Consider the following 22,518-nt stretch of genomic DNA (forward strand, 5'->3'; position numbering starts at 1 on the left):
TAAACATCGCATAGTCATGGTGGCTGTTAAACTGTTTTAATTCCTGCTTCATCCCCATGTTACAACTGGACTTGTAATAACGGCTTATTAACATAATAAACTATTAATGTAATAAAAATGTACCAGCTAATAGTGTAATAATCCTATTTACATAATAGTTTTCTCATTAATGTAATAAATGTTACCTCCTGTTAATATAACAACTTTTTTCCTGTTAACATAATTACATAGGTTTCATTAAATTAACAAGAAGGTAAAAAAAAAAATCAGTTTTCAAAAATGTAATAATTTAACTGATAATGTAATAACAGTCAAAACTCAATATATACATTTTACTATGATGCTACATCTAAAAAAGCTATATGTATGGAAGAGGTCTTTGGTGATTATTGTAAATGGCTTATATTGCCAAGCAGAGTGTTTCAGCATTATCCTCAAATCCTCAGCTTATTAGTAATATCCATCCCTTACCTGCTCTGCCACACTGAACTTTGCATTTCTACCAGCTGCATTGCCTCAGTGGTGATCTGGTCCATTTAGACTAATGTGATGCTTCCCATGTCCTAATGTACCATGTCCATGCGCTAGAATGAATCGGGGCAAATTCTCATTGTAGTGGTTTGGAAGTAGAATGTGAGATGTTACATCAGAACGAATTGTGCAAATGCCAAGCAGTTGAACATTAAAGGAATAGTTCACCCAAAAATGAAGATTTGGTCATTATTTACTCACTCTCATGTCAGTTGAAACACTGGTGAGGTTTGTATGTCCACATAACACACAGCTAGTTTACTAGTGCTGCTCCGTATCAGCCTTCTCCAAAATAAGTAGTGACCCAGGTCCTGGTTCTTAAGAGTTCCAAAAAGGGCAAAAAATGACCATAAACTGACAGTATTGTTACCTTCCTGTTAATGTAATAAAAACCATGAATGTAATAATTATTATGTTAACAGGACAAATGTTACATTAACACGAGGTAACATTTATGACATTAATGGAAAATTTATTGCATGAAAAGGATATTGGCTTCAAATTTTTATTACATTAATGAGAAGTTATTATGTTTACAGTGGTAAAAATTCCTAACTCCTAACAAACTTACAAATTTGACTTGAGATATTGTCTTTAGAACTCAGACTATCTTCTTGTTTTCAACCAGCAACGCAACTTCACTGAAGTAGTCATGTCTCTGCAGTCCAGTCAAAACCTGTAGGGTCTGTGCATTTTGAAAGTTTTGGTTAGAACCAGTGAAAATTTCCTCACAGTGGTAATTGGCTTTACGGCTTTCTGATCAGGTATCTTAAGGTAGAATGTCTCTGATTTATGGAGGCTGTATAACAAACATTTACTGTTTTTCCTCCACACCCAAGTTCCATTTAACGGAAATGAGTCAACATATCTTCCAATGCCAAGGTCAAATGATGAATAGCATTGATAAGGATCATTGATTGTTGAGACTCCAACTGTGGTAACCCGAGCTAGCAGGCAAATACTATGTTGATATGCTAACACTCAGTTCTCAGTTTTTAATTATTATGACAACTGCCGTAGATGCTTTTAAAATCACAAAAATACCAACATTGACAACACATTCAGCTTTGTTTAACTAAGAAATTATGAATGATTAATGTAAAATGTATAAATATTTGCTGTTTATTTGCTAAAACAGCACTTTATGCCCCCCCTGATGTGGACTTCTGCTTCCAGGGCTTTGATATGTGCTTGCTGGGGGAAAAGGAATGGGATCACAGTCATGTTCAAACAAACTACTTCCTTTTTGAACATTAACAGTTGCTTTAGTGCCTCCCCCATCTCCCAAAAAACAGGGTCTTTGCTTGACAGTAAAATTGAAATAAAAAGACTTGCAACTCCCTGGTGTTTCCTAGGTTTCTGCCTCACTACAGAAGTGTACAATTATGAGCAATACAAACTTGAATGTAAATCTCCGCTGGTTTGACAGCAACTTGATTTGAAAAGGTCCTTGTGCATTCAGCACTGCCTTATCTAGCGGTAAATTATTCAACTATTTTATCAGGCAGCATCAGGCTATGGTCAGTTAATAGAAATCAGTCTATGTTTTTATAGTTAACCAAAATAATTGAAAACACCTGCAATTAACTAAAATTAACAATACCTCTTTCTTTCACCTAAGTATCAGCAGTGGGAGATTGTTCCAACTCAGCCACAGACGAGACATCAATGGGCAGCAATGAGTCCGTATCGTCCCAGTCGTCCACAGCCTCGGCCTCAGAGACGCCTCCAAAGAAGACTGACCACACCCCACTCTGCGCCAGCCTCAGCTCAACCAGCGACTCCGGGTGAGTGGTTCACTATACTTTAATCACAAATACATCTGAGACCATGCACCACCCAAAATGTGGGTATTGGTGATTATTTTGTTAAGGGGGTAATAGCTCCATCTTTTCTTCTTTGAGGCAGGACATTTTTTTTTATCTGTGCTACTTACACCACTCCATTAATCTTGGTTATCCAGAGGAGCAAAATTTATAAATTCCTGGAGTTTCACTAGGTCTTTGTTCTCCAAGCAGGCATTTCTAAGACAAAGGTAGATGTGCAACGAACAAAAGTCACAAACAACAAATATTGGTCCTTCTAACCTCCTCACATCGACCAAATCCAGTTGCATCAGTCTCACAGTAAGACTTGATCCTACACAGAACACAGTAGCTCAACTATTGAACTGTAAAGGTTGACAGTGACTTCAATTCTCTCTGTGCACAAATACTGTATCTATTCCTCACATCATCATGCACAAAGCATGTTTTTAGCTATGACCAGCAGCAGCTATAAGCTATAAGTCACTCTGTGGGTCAGTCAGTAGGGTCGGTCTGTAATCCAGGGGTTGGCAAATGATTCAAACAGAGTTTGACTCTTGAACCCAGCAAGCACAGAATGTTTACATTACGCTATTTGACATGGTCAATTTAAAAGATAGCATTGCAGAAAGCATTTTTCCACCAAGTACTATGAAAATAGTTACGGCCTACACCAAAATGTATCTTTTGATAATATTGATTGATGTTGCAAACAGTAAAGAATAGGTCTAAATAAAAGATAATTCATTAGGCCTATTCATGAACAACCTTATTAATGACTGCACAATGACGAGAAGTAAAGGCCGACTTTAGGCTACCACTTATCACAACAGCCCCAGTAAGGTAACCTAGACCAATCTGGTCGCAGTTTATCACAAATTATGCTCTTGTGCAGTAGTGGGATTGAAACCACCTCTAGCATTTAATCATTTAGAATATATTGCTTGGTTTCTTTGGCATCATTGGTGAATTACTATCTTGCTAATTATGATTATGCTATCCAACCAACGAGCGTCAATAACTCTTTTCCGTCTTTATTAGATGAAAAATGCTAACAAGTTTGATGCTTTGCCATGCCTCTCTTTGGGTTCTCCTTTCAATCCACCTTGCTGTCTACTCAGTCCTTGGTCCTTTTTGTTGTTTCCAGCCCATGACTTGTCTTGAATGCTGATGTGAGAGATGAATTATTGGGTTATGCTGCAGATGTTTGGCTCTCTGCTGTGTCATGTCTACAGAATCACCTTGAAATAGACTTTCTCATTCAGTGTCCTCCTCTCTTTCTCTGTCAGCTGAAAAGAGCTGTAAAATAACAAATCGGCCAAGACTTGACAGAGGAAAATGTGATCCCTCTCTCACTTTGACTTGTGTGTGTGTGCGTGCGTGCGTGTGTGTGTGCGTGCGTGCGCGTGTGTGTGCGTATGTGCCTCCGCACGTGTGCACGTACATGTCAAGCCTTAATTTTAGTTAGTTGCAGCATTAAACAGAATGTGGCTCTGTGTTAACTTACATAACCAATTCCTTTTTTATCCTTTTTTGTTTTCTTTTTTTTTTTTTTGCTCGTGCTTCCCCACATATGTCCCATCATGTTGGAGGACGGAAGGAGCAACCAGGAGGAGGTCGTAAATCTCAGCTCTTATTTGTTTGGGAGACAGGTGGCCGTGCGTTGGCCGTGTAAATCGTATTGACATTGGGGAGATATTCATCTTGTTTACCCTTATAGCTGCGGCCCCTGTCCCTTTATGAAGACTTGTGCCATATGTCACAGGGTGTCGCCCTGGCTTTGTTCACCCATAAATCGTAGCATGTGAGATGGTGGGGACCTGTTAGCACAGCACCTCTCTGGCCTAGAACCCAGGGAATCGGCTTCGGTCCTTGCCAAAAAGAGCGGTAGGGATGGGCAATTGCTAGATTACCTCCAACCACCCTCAGAAATGTGTTATCTGCACTCTGTGGTGTGCTGAAAAGTGCACCTGGAAAACAGCATATTTTAGTCCGTTTGTTATAGGCTAGCTGCTGCGGAATTTGCCTGGTCATACACAAATGCATCCTAACTCACTATATCATGCAATAACTCTCTCTGGACTGTAGCATGATTTATCATCTACGCCAGCTTCAATGTCTCGCCTCATTTCTCCACTTCTCTCTAAATTCACTCACTGCTTCTCCCTGTGGCGCTGTTGCCCTAAGTCCTGCCCAATGAGGTTGCATTTTTTTTGGCCTCTCCTCCCTCCTTTCCTCTGCCCTACCTCTGTGTCTCTCGCTGGCAGCTGTGGATCATAAAATGGTGGATCCGAGCTTATTTCCTGCCCACCCAAACCGGCGGTCGCTGGGCAGGCGGCTTGGCTGTAGACTTGATCCCACTTTCTACTAGAAAGTCTACTGAATCCTCCCGCTACCCCTCTTCCTCTAGTAGAAAGACGGTTCATAGCCCCTCTCATCCCTGTATTAGCTCCATGCTAGGATCAACGAGGCCTGGATGCTGCAGGGTGAAATTCCTGCAGTAATGGGAACCAGCAGTCCACTTCTATTGATGAATGTCTCTCTGCTACTAGCCTGGCAATGAGTGATAATGAGTGATAACCCCGATGGTCGGCTTAGTATTGACCACAAAAATCCCAAGACCTCCGGCTGTCTTCGCCTAACAACTTTGTTTATGAAGCCACGTTGATCACAGTGTGTCTTTATTTGATGCTTGCTAACATTGTTGTTTCATACATTGTTATGATGCATTTTGATGTATTATGACAAATATGTAATATTATGATATGATTGCTTTAAAAATGCCTGTATAACTTGTGATGAACGTTACCAACATCTGGAGAGTGCTTTTTCATGTGGGCCTAACATACAATGCATTTTTGCAGAAGTTCCCATTTACTGTATTTAATCATGTTTACAGAAGAAGCTTAGCTAGGCCTGTGATGGGAAAAACAACGGATGAGCAATTCAAAGCTTGATGCTATTTTTGTTGTAGAGAAGCGGCAAACGATTTCCCTCGGTTTGGCTTAGCTGTAATTGTGAAAGCAATTTTTGGATGAATCCATTTTCCTCTGGTACATTTAACAAGTTTCTAGGGCAGCCATGTGGCATTCAATGATTTTCCCTAACTGTTTATCCTATAATTATTTAGATATCTATTTACTTGACAGATCTTCACAGATCTGGATAATCCCCTTCCAACCGAAATAAGCACTTAGATGAATATTCGGATAATTTTATCTCTGACGTGTGTCTGTGTGTGTGTGTGTGTGTGTGTGTGCATGCGTTTGTGTGCGTGGGCGTGCACGTGCACGTGCATGCACACATTATTTATTTAATTTTATTTTTTTGTAATTGTGTATGTGAGTGGGTTCACCTGCAGGTGGGTGAAGTGTTGGTGCTCCTGTGCTCTCCTTCCTCTTGGCTGGGGCCCAGGCAGACAGTGGTTGTGCCTGGGTCCAGGTTAATGAGTGGATTTGCTGCACTGCAGCGCGCTGTCCCCCCATGCTGATGTGGAGCAGCTGAGCACCACAGTGGCCCCACACTGCTGCAGAGCTATAAATCACCCACAGCCAGGCCAGGCCCAAACTGAACAGCCACCGGTGGGGATGGACAAGCGCGCTGAGAGGGAGGCAGGGAGAGAGTGGAGGGAGGAAGAGATGCAGAGGGGGAAGTGAAAGAAAGAGGCCAGAACTGTGTGTTCACCTCCACCTACGTACACAGAAGAACCCCTGCCAGGTTCCCCCTAAAGGCCCTCTTTCTCTCCACCACCAATGCCAACCTAACCACTATTCACAACATCCTCTCAACCTCCAGCCCCTCCCCAGCTGCTCCCTCTAATTGCCTTTATTAGCGTCTCTATGGGAGCGGCAGCTAGGAGCAATTTGCTCATTATGTGCTGTATTAGCGCTGGCCCTGGGGCGGGCATGGAACGCAGAGGGATGCCTGGCTCAGACTCCAGCTCTCCTCTGCTCCACTCTGCCTTCATCAGGACCCCTACCTTAGTCCTGTAGGTTGGCTGTAGAATGCTTGGCTCAGACACCATCCAATGTAAAGCACAGCTGGTATTTTAACAGCTTAGTCTGATGATAAAAGCGTTGAAGTGATAATGTTTCACATAACATGCTGTAGTTTGCTAACCAGTTTGTAGCCATACATGATGCTAGTGAGACTCATGTTCTACCCCTCCAGAAGTTGAAAGAGGACAGTGGACTTGAGGGAGAATGGAAACTTGACTGTTTATTCGGTGTTTCCGGGTCAATTTGTTTGTTTTTAACCAGTCGCTCTGTTGGTATTGCAGCTCAAGCGACTTTCCTCTGCTGTCAAAAGTACATTTTTTCTTTTGGGGTTCAAGCATTAAGCAAGTTATCAAACTTGTGTGCAACCATCACTACTGTACTGTTGCTATTCTATAAATAGGAACTGAGCTTCTGTGGACAGTTCTCGCCCATGTATGAATATTCCTCCAGAATTCAAACATTATGTTTTATTCATGACAGGTTGTGTCTCCTATTCTGAATCTACTCCCTTAGCATTTTATAGGTAAATTCTGTCACTGTGTTGATTTTAGACTGGTAGAGAATCTGTTAGTAGTTTGGCCTGTTCGCTTTAGTCTAGACAGGTTGACAGGTTGGGGTTAAGAATTAGTCCAATAAATAAACACGTTAGCCAAGTAGTCTTACTATTATGTTACCCAGTTGGCCTTGAGTTATTGTGGTCAAGTGGCAATAGTTTTGTTTCAAACCATAAAATATGCAATTTGTGGTTTCTTGCAATTCTTTCCTTTTTTTTTTTTACCAGTTTTAATTTCAAAATCACAGAAAACCAAAACAAAATAGCATTTTATGAGTACTTTTTATGTCAATATGGACAACTATCAAGAGAGTAAGTCCTTTTGAAGAGCTGTTGTCAGATGGAGTGGAATGGATTATTTAATTATGGAATCCAGACGGTCTTTTTATTGTATGTTGTGGTACAAATGTGCCGCCTGCACACAGTGGGAACCCCCAAACTGTGAGTCCCCCATGTGTAGCTGCCATACAGTAGGATGACTCAAGTGTTTCTTCCTATTTATTATGCAGACAGTATCTGATATGTTTTTAGTGTTTCTTCGCTGCATTGTTATATTTTATCAAAACTTGAGAGAAGATTTGATTATAATGCACCCAATTTCGCAATCAGATTTTGTTTCACTTGAATTCTGCTTGTGGCAATACTTGACTGATGACATTACAGTGGAAGCTGAGAGTTGATTTGAGCCTTGACCCTTTTAACTTTGTGACTTTGACCTGATAACTTGTTACTGACTTATGACTCAAACCACCTCTGCCCAGACCAACCCGATAATCTCTCATTTGCATCTCTCACTTTTTCCACTCATCTTTGTAAGCCCTGGAGGGCAGTATCTTTACAGTATTGTGGTTCTTTCTCTGCTGGCATGTGCTAGGTTAGGCAGAAACAGATATAGCTTATAATACAATACAGGTTTTGTCATTGACATATCTTTCTGTTTCTGTCAGACAACTGCAGGGCTATAAAAAAGTAATTTGATTAAGGGTCACAAGACGCTAACAGCCCAGAAATTACCATTAGGCTTGGTTAGCCAGTTAGCATTTTGTGACCTCGATCAAACTCTTTTTCTTAGTCGTCTGACAACAGAAACAGAAAGTTATGTCAATGATAACACCTGTGTTGTGTTATAAGCCATATTGAAACACAGAATAAGTGATCACAGCCAGAGTTAGAGGCGACAGAAAGTTGGCTTCTTAGCACTGCTGGCAATGGTGAGAACCGATCTATACCCTGGAGATGTATGCCAACCATAGTTGCGAAAAAGGTCTATTAGCCAAGTGTCTGAGCTCAGTACCCAACACCAGAGAGATGACTTGGACCTTCTCCATGTTGCAGAGAATCTGGACATTGGAAATATCCTACCACTTATCCCTCCCTGTCACAGCATTATGTATTGTAGGTCACAAGGGCAGGCAGACTGTGGCTTTAGTCAATAGACAACACCATGACTCTGTGGTGATTGGGCTGCAATTTTTTTCTGCAGGGCCGGCACAGCAGCAGCCTCATGGACCAATTCTGGAGCCTCCGGGGAGATCAAAAATACTGCCACTGCTGTTGCTTCTGATGGAGACAAGCCAGAGGAGAGGTAAGACCGGCTTCTCCCTCTCACTCGGTTGGTTTTTATGATTGCCGTCAACTACTTTTTGCTTCCTTGATTTCTGTATCATTCAGTCATTTACGCTCGTTCATTCAGTCCCGCATTCGGAGACCCTTTCATTTTCTCACTTAGTTTTCATTGACTTGCTCCATAACTTTCTCGCTTGCCCATTTTATCTTGCATGTGCACTCACAGAGTCACCAGCTCCCTCGCTTGTCTAACATCTACTTGAAGTCTTGCTCATCAATATTATCACTCACTCTCACATAGATTCACCCGCTCTCTAATTTAGGCTTCTATTGAGGTAGTTTAATTCAACACAAATATTGGTTGTAGCGGAGGAGCAGCCACCCTCTCCCCTTTCTGTCAGGTACACACACAGGTGGACTGGATGGGACTCTGTAGACAGTCAGCCCATTACAGTGATCTATTGCTCTGCTACCTCCAGACTAAATGATGAATTCATTTTCAGTGTGCTTTCAAATGATGCAGAGGAAATTGCAGACAGCCGGGTCATTCTATGGGCAATCCATTAATGTTATTTTCATTTAAATACAAATCCTCTTTCCTCCAAATGCAGTTCCACAAGAATGCGTTCTTTTGAAAATCTGAATTCCAGAACTCAGCTGAAGATTGTTGTATTGACAACTCTGTGACCGCAAACTTTTTCTAGTTTGTATATCTTTTTTCTCTTCTCTCTCTCTCGAGTGCCCTCATCCTACATTGTTGTTACTCTGCAGAAAGAATATGAAATATTTATCAGGGCATCGTGTGTTGAAGGCAGAATTTCTACATGGTAATGTTGCTGGCATTCGAGATAACTGTTTGCAATGGCGGGCAAAACAACCTTGCTGTAGAAACACAGTTTTTATTTTTTCGTTTTGGGGAATGGAATGGCATAAATATGGCTTTTCACTAACCTTTGCAGAGCGATGAATATGGTTTCTTTGACAGCACTCTTTTACATCAAACTTTGATTTAAAATGCAGCTTCAAAGCTCACAAATGTGAATTTAAAAGCCGAGGCACTGTGGAGAAGGAGTCCCATTCTCCCTCTGTTTGTGTGCAAACCTACTTTAGAATTCCCCCCACTTTTTAATTATCTCACCATAGATGGTTGTCTGCTGCTTGGACCTGATGTGTGTCTGCTTGTCTGCTGCACGCGATACAAGCAGCCCTGCCGCTCACAGTGTGTGTGTGTGTGTGTGTGTGTGTGTGTGTATGTGTGTGTGTTTTGACTCGCTTGCTGTGGTCTGTCTAGACTGCAGATAGGGCAAGACAAGAGTGTGTAGCGGCCCGGCTCCTCTCTTTTCTACTTTTGCTTATTTCCCAGCCTGGCCCATTTCTGCTGTTTCAGGCTAGTGAGTGAATGAACAAGCAGGCCCTGGGCCCAGATTGAACTGTGCAGTAATCCTCTCCAAAGCTCCGCCAGCTCACTGATTGCCTTCATTTTTCAGTGTCACCAGCAGGAAAGCCAAGGCAGTGTACCCGTGCGAGGCTGAGCACGACTCTGAGCTCTCCTTCCAGGTCGGCGCAATATTCAACGCCGGTAAGTGTTATCGCCTACACCAGTCGCTCACTCAGAACCAGGCCTGGCATATTGGATTTGGAAGAAAACCGGACACCCAATCTGATCTTCAATCGGACAGAGAGATGAGACGAAGAGAGGGAGAGTGGGGAGGGGAGGGGCGGGGGAGAGGGGGAGATACAGATTTGCTCTCCAGCCCGTCTGGGAAGAGGCTTGACTGAGCTTTAATCACTCACAGAGGAAATGAGGGTTTTGGAGTTCCTATACTATTTTTTATTTCCAGACCCTCTCCTGTGACACACTGACACTGTAGATATAGTCTTTACTGGGGAACATGTAATCATGTCTTCGATAAGACCCCACAATGCATTGCAATTTAGTAGCTGCTATTGCCAATCATCAATGAGTGCTTACTTAAGTATGCACTAGATACTGTAGGTGTCAAATTTGTTTGTTTTTTTTCTTTCCACTTAGAAAGTGGAATTGTATCTTTTTGACAATGTTGGCCATCGTCGTTTCTCAGAGCCAAGTTAACAGTCTCCCATCACATCAAAGATATAATGATCTCAAATAATGAGAGTAATGATCACAAAATCACAAATTGACAGCTGGCAGTAATGAATCTTTAGAGGATAGAAACCTTGCCTTGTTCATATTTTAATGTGCGCATTTCCTGTCTTAAGGCCTGTACAGTATAGCCGTCAATGTCCCTGACCAACAATGGTCGAAAGATTTAGTGTGAGGATTAAAGCTTAGAATGGCAAAATTACATTTATTACAAGGTGGATTTCCAACTCTCAAAAATCATGTTCCCTGAAATAATAAACACAAAATGAATTAAATATCACATACTGTAATATTTCATAAACTCAATTAAATTGTATTAGAGACAATTTTCTTTCTGAAATTTCATTCAGAGCTTAAACATGCTGTTTAGTAAAAGTACTAGTGATTGACAAAGTGTATTTGTTTTGCATTTCAATTAAAATGTCTGGTTACCTTGTTACAGTTTGGAGGATTTTAGTGTAGCTTTGTTTACATTCTGTCTGTGCCTACCAACACTTAGTCAGGCCCCAATGAAGTGATTGACAGCGTTACATAAACTGTTAGGTGATGAGGTAGCCATTAACTAAATAACATCTACAGTGCCTTGCAAAGTATTCAGACCCCTTGACTTCTTGCACATTTTGTTGTGCTATTAAGTTAATTCAAAATGCATTTATTCAGGATTTCTAGTCTGAGTTCTATGCACAGCAATGTGTTCTATCAAAGTGAAAACAAAATTATATTATAAATTTATGTGAAAGTATGTAATTACAATAACAGAGAAATTGAGTTTGCATAAGTATTCAACTCCTTTGCTGCATTTGGGCTACATTGCCACACTAGCAAAAACTTGTTCAGCATTTGTTATCATCTGTCACTCAGATGTCATGTTTAGATTTTATTTTTTAAACTGAGTCCATGTTCCTTACCTAGATCCTAATGGGACCTAATGGGATTTTAGGGTGTAGGATGGACTCTTTTTGGGGTCTAAATACCTTTGCAAGCCACTGTATACAAAATAATTCAAAGTGTAATCTGCTCACATGTTCCCCTCACCCTAAAAATGGAGGGAAACATGGTCTTGCTTATGATGTCTCAAAAACTCTCGTTATTTATTCTCTTCAGTGCCTTGTCAATTCTATGTTCAGTCCAAATTAAAATGCAAAGCAAAATGTCTGACACACTGGGGTGTTTGGACAGTTTGAAAAAAAATATTACGTGTCCTGAGGCAGGTTGAGACATGATACAGAAAAAACTTCCTGATGTATTTAATTTTGGAAGCCTAATTATTTTAGATCTTGACCGTGGCCTTACAAGTTGCAACTGACAACTGCATGGATGATTCTGTTGACTTGCAGATGCACTCACAATTTTAAATTGGCTCAATTTGTAGCCAACCGGCAATCCGGGGAGGATTTTAAAGTGGTGTGCCATTTAAAGAAAAAATAAATAAAAAAATGTATGCGCACTGACACATTTGTCATACTACGCAGTTTTTGGGGACCGAGTTTTTGCTCTCGGCTGCTGAGATTCAGCTCATGGGGAAATTCTAGAAAAATTACCAGCTAGATCCAAAAAAAGACATATACAGACTCATCTTGATATACAGACAAGATGAGTGTAGTGTATCAGTAATTACTGTATCCTCTTCAGGGCTCTCTTCTACTAAACCTTACACACACACACACATACAGCGATCACTGTGTCCCCTACCTGCCCTCCCTCCGCCGCTGACCCTGTTGACACTGTGTCCTTTCCTGCAGTGACCTCATCCAGAGAGCCTGGCTGGCTGGAGGGAGAGCTGGAGGGAAAGAGGGGCCTCATCCCCGAAAACTATGTGGAGATGCTGTAGCCTCAACGTGAAACCTATGTGGAGACGTAGCCCCAAGTGGAAATGTTAGTGGAGATGTTGTAACCTCCACCTTGATAACTGTGTGGAGATGCCCTTGCCTCAACTCTGAAAAACCACAGCAGAACCTTGTTTATCCAAACCCCACACTTCCAAATCAACCGCTCTCCCGAACAGGCATAATAATGTGACAGTGTGAAAATATATGTTATTACTGGTGGAATATTCTTGACACATAATTATATGCATTTTGGCAGGCATCTAGACTATTTTACACTACTAGAGTATTTTGTGGTGCGTGTGCAGGCATGTTTCATCATTTAGCTTTGGTCGAGAATTCACATGAATTTCAGCATTCAAGTCAATTCATTCTCCTGAGCAACTTCTCCTAATTCGGATGGGTTTGCATTAACAATGTTCTGCTGTGGAAATGTTGCAGCAGAGAGTGAGCATCCTTCTGTCGCACTGCCTCGCACTCTCCTCTGCCCACTTATACATGGTATCCATGAGCTCCAAGTCAATGCGCTCCCATTCTCAAAGGAATATCCTCATATACTGTATGTTGTAATGTCGCTGACTCAACACTCAAATCACTTTAAATTTCATTAAGGAGTTCTGCACCAAATCTACTGGCTAAGTTGACACTCTTGGCAATGATGCCCACAGTTTAGGTTTGGGCTGCTAAAAAAATATACCTATGTGCCTTAATCACCAAAACACCAAGTGTAAATGTATATACGGGTATGTATGAATATGACTAGAGTGTCACTGCTTTCAGTTATAAAAGGTTGCATGTGCTGTAATTTTAAGGATTTTTGGATAGCCACACGAGGCACATTGATATTTTAATTTTGATTATTTAATTGGCACATTGATTGCATGTCTTTTAGAATTTTAAACACTATATTTTGTTTTGTTTTCAGTTACATTTTCAACAGTTGTGAGATTTACACTCCATTACAAAAAGACAATGAATTGATTATTTGATGCCTGTCCAACTTTTGCGCAGTAGGCACTATGGTGTTGAAAAAAACTAGCTTCGGACAGAGTCAAAAATGGTCAGATTTCAAGGAAAACATGTAATGACTTAATTCAGGTCTTTGCTATGTCCATTGATTTGTGCAAAATAGTTTTTATTGTTTTGTGTTTAATTAAAAATATATTTTTAAGCCCACTTTAGACGCTGCTCAGTGTTTTCTGAGCAGAGAATTGAGACACTCCCGCAAAGTTGACATTCTGCTTTTTGTTATTCTATCTTCATCTTCGATCGAATAAGCAATTAGATGATAAATCCAAGTTTTATTATCAGTAAGACCACAAAATGCAGTATTTCAAAGTTCAACGTTTGTTATGTGTATATAATTATTGTTTTGAAACAGCTATAAATGCCAAGTATATTATAAAACTCTCCCTTTTGTGGCGAACAGTTTTTTAGTTGGTATTTTTCATTTGGAATGGTTTTCAGTCAAGTATATACACAGCACATACTTTCATCCCTATGCTGTTCAACAAAAGACACTTTCATTTTTCTGAGAGCTTTTGTTCAGTGGATTGTTTTTGTTTTGAATTGCAATTGCAGTAATTTAAGACATTGATTTATGACATTTGTAAAGGGTCTTGGCATCAGTTTCATTTTTATAACATTGGATATCGTCTTGATCAATGTTAAACAAATAAAGATTTTTTTTTTTTTGTTCTTTACTGTTTTATGTATTGTTCCAGTAAAATAAATGGTCTAAATGATAACTTGAAATTTAACACAATAAGGTCTTGCAGAAAGTTTTTCAATTTAAACAAAAAAAGCTCACAATTATATTACTTCAGTAACTGATTTTGTATGGTTTCAGCAAAGTTATTAGACAGTAAGAGGATTGTTTTATGTTTCCCAAAATAGGACTGACATTGTGTTCACTATTCAGAGTGTGGGCCAAAGAGGATTAAGCAAAGCATTGCAGACCACATTTGTTTCTGTGCAGCCAGAATAGTTATAATGAAGATATGAATATATATTTGGGAAATATATCTATATTTCAACTATATGAAATATAGCTTCATGTCTTATTTTTGCTGAGTCATCCAGCATGTCATTGAGAAGACTGTTCCCCACAGAGTCTAAGAATAAAGTCACGATTGAAATGAGGATTCATTCTGCAGCAAGTACTGTAACAGTAGGCCATGTAATGTAAGCCTTCCTCTTTATATTGACCTGTACCAGACCATCTGACTAAAGGCCATTTCCAAAATAACTTTCCAAGGGGCTTAAAAATAGATCATCGTAATTTTTCACACAAGCAAATACACCCTCTAATCCACCTCCCTTCCTGATCCATTAAGATCCCAGTCTCAAGCATGTTAATTCTTGGACTACATCTGTATAATTAACATACTAATGGCCTCCAGGCCCGGTGGTTTGCCCTCAGTTACATAATAACCATCGGTCCGCCACACCCGGACCTCCGGTAAGCGGGCCGTTGTGCTGTTCTGCAGCGTTACGCACACACATTGTCCACTCTAAAAATACTGGCGGTTGTCAGGAGCGGCAGTTTTGGCGGGATATATGTCTCCCGGCTCCCTGAAGCAACAGCAGCAGCGATGATTACATAATGAAATGAGGCAGAGCTAATGAGATGGGCAAAATATTCCCCACTATCACCCCACCACCACCACCTACCCACCCACACACCCACCCACCCACCCCCGGGGCCCTTCATCATCCTCCCTATGCCAGAATACTGCTGAATCATAGAGACATCCACCCTGCCTGCCTCTCACTCTCCTTTGGACTGTCTGTCAGAAACCATGCCATATCCCTCTATCTGCCTTCCTTTTTCTGAACGTCTGCATGTCTGTCTGTCTCTCAGGAGTATTTAAAACTCCATCGCTCCCTCTCCCTCTCGCTCGCTCTCCCTCCTTCCCTCTCTCCCTCTCATTCTGTCTCTCCCTCGCTGTCTTCCTTGTTCTCTTCCCCTTCCACTCTGTTACTCTCGCTGTGTGTCACTCTCGCTCAGCGTCTGTGTGCTCCACTTCTTTCCCGCTCCTCTGGGATTTTCAAGTAATTTGTTTATGAAATCAGCAAAGCCCTGTGCATTTATCTTTCCTCCTGAGCATGTGAATATAAACATTAGATCCTGGTAATCTTGGTGGGTCAGCCTCATTACGTGGGCTTTTTTGAGCCGTCTCACTTAACGCTGAGCAGATCGCTTAACCTGTGGTGTTTGCAAGTGAGAACTGTAACTCTCCCCCGTCTCTGTAATTGCACGCAGTCCGTGTCATTGTGTGTCCGGCTGGGATCACGTCTGCGTCTACACCGTCTGCAGTCTCACCATGTCGAGTGAGACTTGAGTCTAGATGTAGGTGTGTGTGCTTCAGTCAAATCCAGCTGGATGTTTTCATTTCCCATTTCCCAGAGGCTTTGGCTGTGTGCCAGCTGTCCTCTGCCTCCCATGGCGCAGTGTCCTTCAGCCCCAAAAAATAGTCCCAGACCATGACTCAGCTTAGATCACAAGCCCTATAGCAATTTACCCAGTAGGTCAGCAGTAGCTATCAGACAATGACATAACTATGTTACACAAAAGTCTCAGAATTTCTCGAAAAAAAGAAAAAAAAAGAAAAATGCATGTCTGGGTGTTATGCCAAGATAATAGATTCCAGTATCTTAATCTGGTATCTTCACAGAGTCCACAGCAACTGGAATATAATCATGATAAGACTTGGTGTTGTATCGGGGATGAAAACTGAGTGGGGGGAAAAAAGAGAAAAGTGAAACACGAACGTAAAGCACAGAGGTTGCAGACAGCAGAGAGTGTGGAAAAAAGAAAAAAAAAAACCTGAGCTCAGAAAGTGGGCCACAGAAGCCGCCATGTGCGCGGGCGCAGCCGTGAAATCAGCCTGATCCAATAGATTCTGTTTATCTGGCACGACTACACAGTGAAAGCTATTGGAAATCTGGGGGAGATTTGGAGAGGGCTGTGGATTTTGAGAGAAAAAAAAATGAGCAAAAAAGTAATACTGTCTGCTCTACAGTCTGGCAAAGCAGGCGCGTTTTCAGATCAGCCCTTAACGAGGTTAATGGTGATTTTTTCTCCACAGGCATGGGGAGAAGTGTTGTACTGTAAAAGTCTCCTTCTCACACACTTTATCTTTCTCATTTTCGCTCTCTTCCTCTCATTCCATTTTTTCTTCCCTCTCCTCTCGGTCTCGCTTCCCTCTGATGCTGACTGCTGTATCTGCTGCTGCTCCACAGCATTTCTTTTTTTTCCCCATGCAAACTCTGTGTTGTTTGGCTCATTATCCTCCCCAGCCACCAAATGTAGCTGTTGTGGATCCATCCAGATCAAACAACCCATTGGACTCATTTTTAGGACACCTTCTCCAGCTTCTGTCTTCTGCTACAGTTTTGAAGCCCCATCCCCCCCCCCCCCCCACTCCCCTCTCTCCCTCTCTCTCTCTCTCGCTCACTCACTCTCACACACACACACACACACACACACACAACACAAATCAGTAACGTCACATCAATTATTTATTTAACAATTTTATTAGAATCCTGCAACAGTTTTGCAAACACAGGTATGGCAATAATCTGCATCAAGATGTACAGTAGTAACTGGTTTCAAAGATGTTTTTTTTTATTCATTTATGTTGAAGGATATCTATGTTCTCTGGATAGTTGCTGAGAAATATTGTACAAAGCATTTTGAGTAAAAAGTCATTTTTGGAATTGAAAACACCATCTATTAATAAGAAATGCTCTGCCATGGCTATGGAGATATGGCTTAGTCTCTACACCCGATTCATCGCTATGAACAGAAAGTGGCAATGACATGACTCCACATACGGTTTGCTATAGTGTGGACTGTGAGACGACAGCAGAAACTGAACGGATACCGAGTCATTCATGCCTGAATCGAGAGTTGGTTTAAAAAGGAGACAGCTTTAAAGACGGGTTACTGCTTTGAAAGTTGGAAAGGTTTTTTTTATTCAACTGTTTGCTGTATGGTGGTGATCATTATATAAACGGTTCCCTCATGAAGTTAAATAAGCAAAAAGTTAGGCCCCGTATTTCTGGAAGGCAGATGGGTCACACCAGGTTTCAGTAACTTCACCATTTCAACAGTCTAATCTCTAGATGTTTAGTTGTATTGTTTGTATTAATACAGCCTGTTCTCACCATTCTTTGGGTCAATTCATTATTTTGTGGTGGAGAAAGTTTTCTTCTTTCGGTAGTTAGTACAGTATGTCCAGTTTAGAGGAGCCGATCAACGACAGTCAGATTTGAATTGCCGTAACCTCAATTCTCGCAGCCTTTACATCCATCATTTCATTGTCCTCCTCAGTGCGTGGGCACAACGCTTGTGTTTTAAAACTGAAAAGGCAAGAAGATGCTTTCAGGTATTCCAGCTTTAATAGTTTGTGATTTCTTGATTTTTATTGTGGTGCTCATCAACAATACCGCCATGGGTTAGGAAAATCATTTCAACAGCAAATGACTCATGGATCCATCACTTGATACATTTATCTGTTACAAAATAAGAAATACTTTTTGCTTCTTTTTTTCTTCTTTTTTTTTTGTTTGAGCCACATGAACAATAATGCAAAAAGTAAAAAATGATGCAAAATCAAATAACTTTACTTAAGAAGATAATAAATGTACTCTCTCTAACATTCAGGTAGTAAGTTCCATAAGTCTCTCACAATGTTGATACATTCAGTTCTCTCTCTGGCCCTTTCTGGCACCGACCTTACTGTAAATTCTTCTCTATGATCCAACACACAGAACATGGCAAGTGGGAAACACACATTTCCAATATTCCAACAAGATGGTTAAAGTAGAAATGTTTTATACTATACTCAACATAAAGACTTGCTGTATTATTTACAATATATACTGTAAAATTGTAAATCAGGTGAGATAAAAAGGCACAAGTTTCCCTTCTTTAAATACAATGTAAACATCTCATCAAAAAGCATGCATTAACATTTCATTTTACAAAAAGGATATCATTTTTAGACAAAGTACTTAAATATTGTTTTCCAGCAAAATATAATTCTCTCAAAAATACTTTCCCATTCATCCTATGAACCTTTTGACATAGTTTTTTTTTTTCCTTAAAAAAGGAGGAAGGGGGGCAAAATAAAAGAAAAACAAAGTGAGAGATTAGCTTCAGGGTCCTTCACAACTTGAACACAATAATGCACAATAAAGACAGGGATTGTAAAATGAGGCCTTTTTTCTCCTTAATGATACAATAGCTGTGATCCTGCCGTCCCCATCCCTTAGTGCAAGTCCTATCTTTACACAAAAACCGCCACAGAAGAAGCCTCATGGTGTAGCGCAGCACCATCATCATGAGAGCCGAGGCCACAAACACAAGTACTGTACCACCCACTGCTGCTAATGATGTCATGTTGACTGGTCTAACTTTAGGCTGGGTGATCATGCAGAAGTCTTCCCCACATCATCACAGTTACTTATCAAAACAGACAATTCCTGCTAGCTGCACTAATGCCTCATTTCACATTGTATCTCCTCTGTGCAAATCTAAATGTGGAAATAGGATATGGCTAATCCTATAACATAAATGCATAATACCCCACGCTGAAAGAGCAGATCAACTATGCACATGCTGGCCAGGAAAAAAACCAAAACAAAACAAAAAAAAAACGCACACAAACTTACCCATACACGCATGCATACACGCACACGTAAATACACACTCACAGGGCACACGAAAACAAATAATCACACGCCCCCACTGCTTTTCTCCCCCAGCGGCTCTATCGCTTTTCAGTAGCATCACAGTAGTGTTCCACAACCACCCAGAAACCAGTGGGGTGTGAGACAAGTTAATGGTCCAGATGACTAGGCCTGCCATACCTATAATAGTACTTGGCCCAAAGATAAGAGAAATGAGAAACACAAAAGCAGGAAAGGTGACCATACCAATGCAATAGTCAATTCTTTATCAAGCATTCATCAACATGTACCTCAAAACATTTTTCTGTACAACAGCTGAATAGAATGTGACTGTAAGCAGTTAATACCTGTACACGTTTGCCTGGTTTTGATACATTAGCCATTTTGCTGTAAGCACTGCAGAGTAATGCTCCTTTTTCTGATTATATCAACATTACAGAGTATGCGTGTTTTAAACTGTGTCCATAGTGTATTGTATGGACCGTCTACGAGTTTACTGTACATGTTATGTTATGTTTTGCCTGGCTTTGTAGAAATGAAGCACCTTAATGTAAAATGACTGGCTTGTCAAAAACTAAACCTTTGCAACACACTTTTATAAAAATGCTTTTATTATTTCTGGGAAGAGTAGATAAGTGTTGGTTCACAAAGGGCTGGTTTTGCTTCATTGTGAGTAAAAATGGACATTTGGACGGGTGTTCTGGAGATTACACAAATGACAGCAATTACTATGGATGCACCTCAGTCAAATCCATTACCAGTGGACTCACTGAAATCCTTTTTTTAATGCATGGTGTTTTCCATTCTCCAGTACTCTTGAACATTTGCACAAAGATAATCATTCAACAATATTGTCTTAATTCTACACCACAAAGCCTAAAATCGTGACTTTATGACATGGTAGCGTCATGTGCATTGTACTCAAGCTTTCTTCACACAATAGAAACATTATATTTCAAAACAGCTTTAGCTCTGAAGTTTTGCATATTAGTTTTGATTGTTTTACTACATATTTTAATAAAAAAATTGAGTATGTGAATGTTAATGAAGGGTGTTATGTTCACACCGATCGAGAATCAAAGTTGGACTTGTTAGATTTTATGTCACTATTCAGCTTATGATGACGCTTGTATAGCCCTTGGAATATATTCAAATAGACCTTTCGCCTTACAGATAGTCTAGAATTTCTGTTGAGAACAGTGTGCCTCCTAATGAATTCCTTTGCCCTGTGGTCTTGCAGTATGTCACTACACTGCAAAGCAAAATCTAAGTATTGGCATTTTTTTTTTTTTTTTTTCTTTTTTGAAACATATTCTCAGAGTGGTGCTATTATTTGTGAAAGACTGCATAAGCCACAGTTAATGTTTGCGATTCTTTTTTTTTTTTTCTAGAATTGTAAGAGAATTTGCGGATCAGATTTTTAGTGCATGTGGAGTGCATCTGTGCGTTTGTGTGAATGCATGTGGACAGCATGTGTATGACTTCCCCTACTACGTGTGTGCGTTGTGAATGTATCTAGCGCATCCTAAGAAATGTATGGCTTTATCTCCATAGAAAATACTGTTATCGTCTTTGGGGCGGGGGGCGGGGGGTGGGGGGAAGGGGGGGTTGGGGGTGTGGCTTAGGGATGCTTTGTCACATTTGTCACAAGTCCTTCTCAGTGTGTCGTACTAGGCTCCGCAAACTATTCACAGCTCTGACCAGCCCATGGTGTCTGCAGAGTAAGGGTCAAAATCCTTCGCCCCCTTTTGTTTCTGTCCCGGGCACCGCGTCACTGCCTCCCCCATCGGAGAGAAGGTTGCTGGCATATTGGGCAACAGGCGTAGGCCACAGGTCAGGATCCTCTGTGTACGTCTCCTCTTCCTCGATCCGTTTCCTCCCCTCTTCCAGTTCTCAATGTCGTTTCTCTCCTAGCTGTGTGGGTTTGTGAGTCACTTCTTGTGGAAGTAGAGTGTGTGGGTGAGGCCGGACTCCACCTTTGGTATCTGGTCACTGATGATCTCCACCAACATGTCGGGGAACTCCACCTTCAGCGCCTGGGACTCACGAAAGGTGTAGAAACAGAAGTCCAATAGATTCCCCACCAGCTGGACAACACACAGACACGCAGTTTAGTGTGACACACATACAGTAGCTTTTCATTGCTGCTCTAATGACACACGTAGTTTACCGCTGTAGAGTTTGTCTGGTTCCTGTTACTCTTAGCCTCTAATTCTCTGAGGATTACTTGATTTATATATAGATTTTCAACAATATGAAAGAGTGATATTACACTACAGTACATTAATGGAAATATATATATATCAGTGAGGGCTTCTGCTCTCTGTTGGGGCACCGACCCCATATGAATTCCTTTTAGCTGACCACTTGGGGGCACCACTGTTTTTTTGGTAGACTTTACCTCCTCTAAAGCAGGGTCATCTCCATTAGCACTAACCCCATTCACTCAATCATTAGAGTCATTGAAGCCTGGTCATTTATCTCTGTAACCTCTCCCTCACTGACGCTCACTTCTTTAGTCTTTGCCCACGCTGTCATAATGCCACATCCTGGTTGACCCACGCATACAAGAAGAGTGATTTAGCACATTTGTTAGGGTGACCCCTGTGTACTGATCCAATAGACTGTGAGCTGGCATTGATTCCCTTCTGTTCCATTCACCAATACAGGCCGGCCACTGCCTATTCCAAAATAACCTCCCCCTCAGGGAGAGACTGAGATGCAATAATCCTTATTCCAGGCCACAGTACCATTGACCCGCTAAGTAAATGCATTAGCCAAATCCACTATGTTGCCGTTTTACTCAAAACATTTCCAGTGATATGAGAGGCACACAGTGCCATTGGACACTTCCCTCCCTCTGTGAAGGCATGGCACACCGAGCGGCTGCCAAGGGAAGCCTGCGCTGTACTGTAGGCAATTGGCATAGGAGGCACACGGGGCATGGGTACTTACATCATGCATGGCATCCAGTAGCTTGGTGAGCTGGAAGAAGCGCTGCCAGGTTTGGCCAGAGTTGTTAGTTGCTTTTCCCACTGAACGGCGGAGCTCCTTGATGTAGTTAACCCTCATCTCCTCGAACGCTGCCTGGTTCTTCAGACCCTCTTTGGGAACTGAGGAAGAGACATTCACTGCTGTCACACACTGGACTTAACGAGTGACTGATAGCTAATTTTTTAAATGGGACAGTCCAAATATTGGCAAAAAACAAATGGATTTCAACTGATATCAGAATGGTTCAGGACCATTTGTGCATACTGTACACATTTATTATGAATGAATACAGTCTGTTTAGCCATTGGACATGATTGGCAGGCAGGGACTTGGCAGGGAGGGTCGCGTAATAAAATATACAATTCTGTCAATCACAAGCAAAGCAAACAGCATTTTTTTTCCCAAGTGTGTCTATTATGCT

The 22,518-nt window shown here is 41.1% G+C and overlaps 2 protein-coding genes across 3 annotated transcripts in view; one reads left to right on the forward strand and one right to left on the reverse strand.

The window, feature by feature from the left end:
* Positions 1-2,157: 2,157 nt before the first annotated feature.
* Positions 2,158-14,507, forward strand: LOC139644362 (rho GTPase-activating protein 10-like). The gene is made up of 4 exons (XM_071519720.1): positions 2,158-2,318; positions 8,371-8,472; positions 9,941-10,032; positions 12,321-14,507. Exons 1-4 carry the CDS (start codon positions 2,200-2,202, stop codon positions 12,407-12,409), a joined length of 402 nt encoding a protein of 133 aa, XP_071375821.1. The 5' UTR covers positions 2,158-2,199; the 3' UTR covers positions 12,410-14,507.
* Positions 14,508-20,751: 6,244 nt separating this feature from the next.
* The window catches only part of nr3c2 (nuclear receptor subfamily 3, group C, member 2), a 65,940-nt gene continuing 64,173 nt past the window's right edge, over positions 20,752-22,518 (reverse strand). For both annotated transcript variants that reach the window (XM_071519726.1, XM_071519727.1), the window contains exons 8-9: positions 22,059-22,216; positions 20,752-21,190 (exon numbers count right to left, since the gene is read on the reverse strand). In XM_071519726.1, coding sequence (XP_071375827.1) covers positions 21,035-21,190; positions 22,059-22,216 — 314 coding nt within the window. In that variant the 3' untranslated portion in view covers positions 20,752-21,034. The remainder of the gene's footprint in view (positions 21,191-22,058; positions 22,217-22,518) is intronic.

The sequence above is a fragment of the Centroberyx affinis genome, unplaced genomic scaffold (assembly GCF_046629955.1).
Source record: "Centroberyx affinis isolate AG114_WGS23_722 - 3 ecotype Tasmania unplaced genomic scaffold, CSIRO-AGI_Caff_v1 ptg000723l_1, whole genome shotgun sequence".
In the NCBI taxonomy this organism is placed as follows: Eukaryota; Metazoa; Chordata; class Actinopteri; order Beryciformes; family Berycidae; genus Centroberyx; species Centroberyx affinis.

Bases quoted from the DNA above. Each gene is read 5' to 3' on its own strand.
- LOC139644362 (XM_071519720.1), top strand. From the start codon at position 2,200: ATGGGCAGCAATGAGTCCGTATCGTCCCAGTCGTCCACAGCCTCGGCC. The intron at 8,473-9,940 runs GTAAGACCGGCT...TTCATTTTTCAG, and splicing joins GGAGACAAGCCAGAGGAGAG to TGTCACCAGCAGGAAAGCCA. The intron at 10,033-12,320 runs GTAAGTGTTATC...CCTTTCCTGCAG, and splicing joins CGGCGCAATATTCAACGCCG to TGACCTCATCCAGAGAGCCT.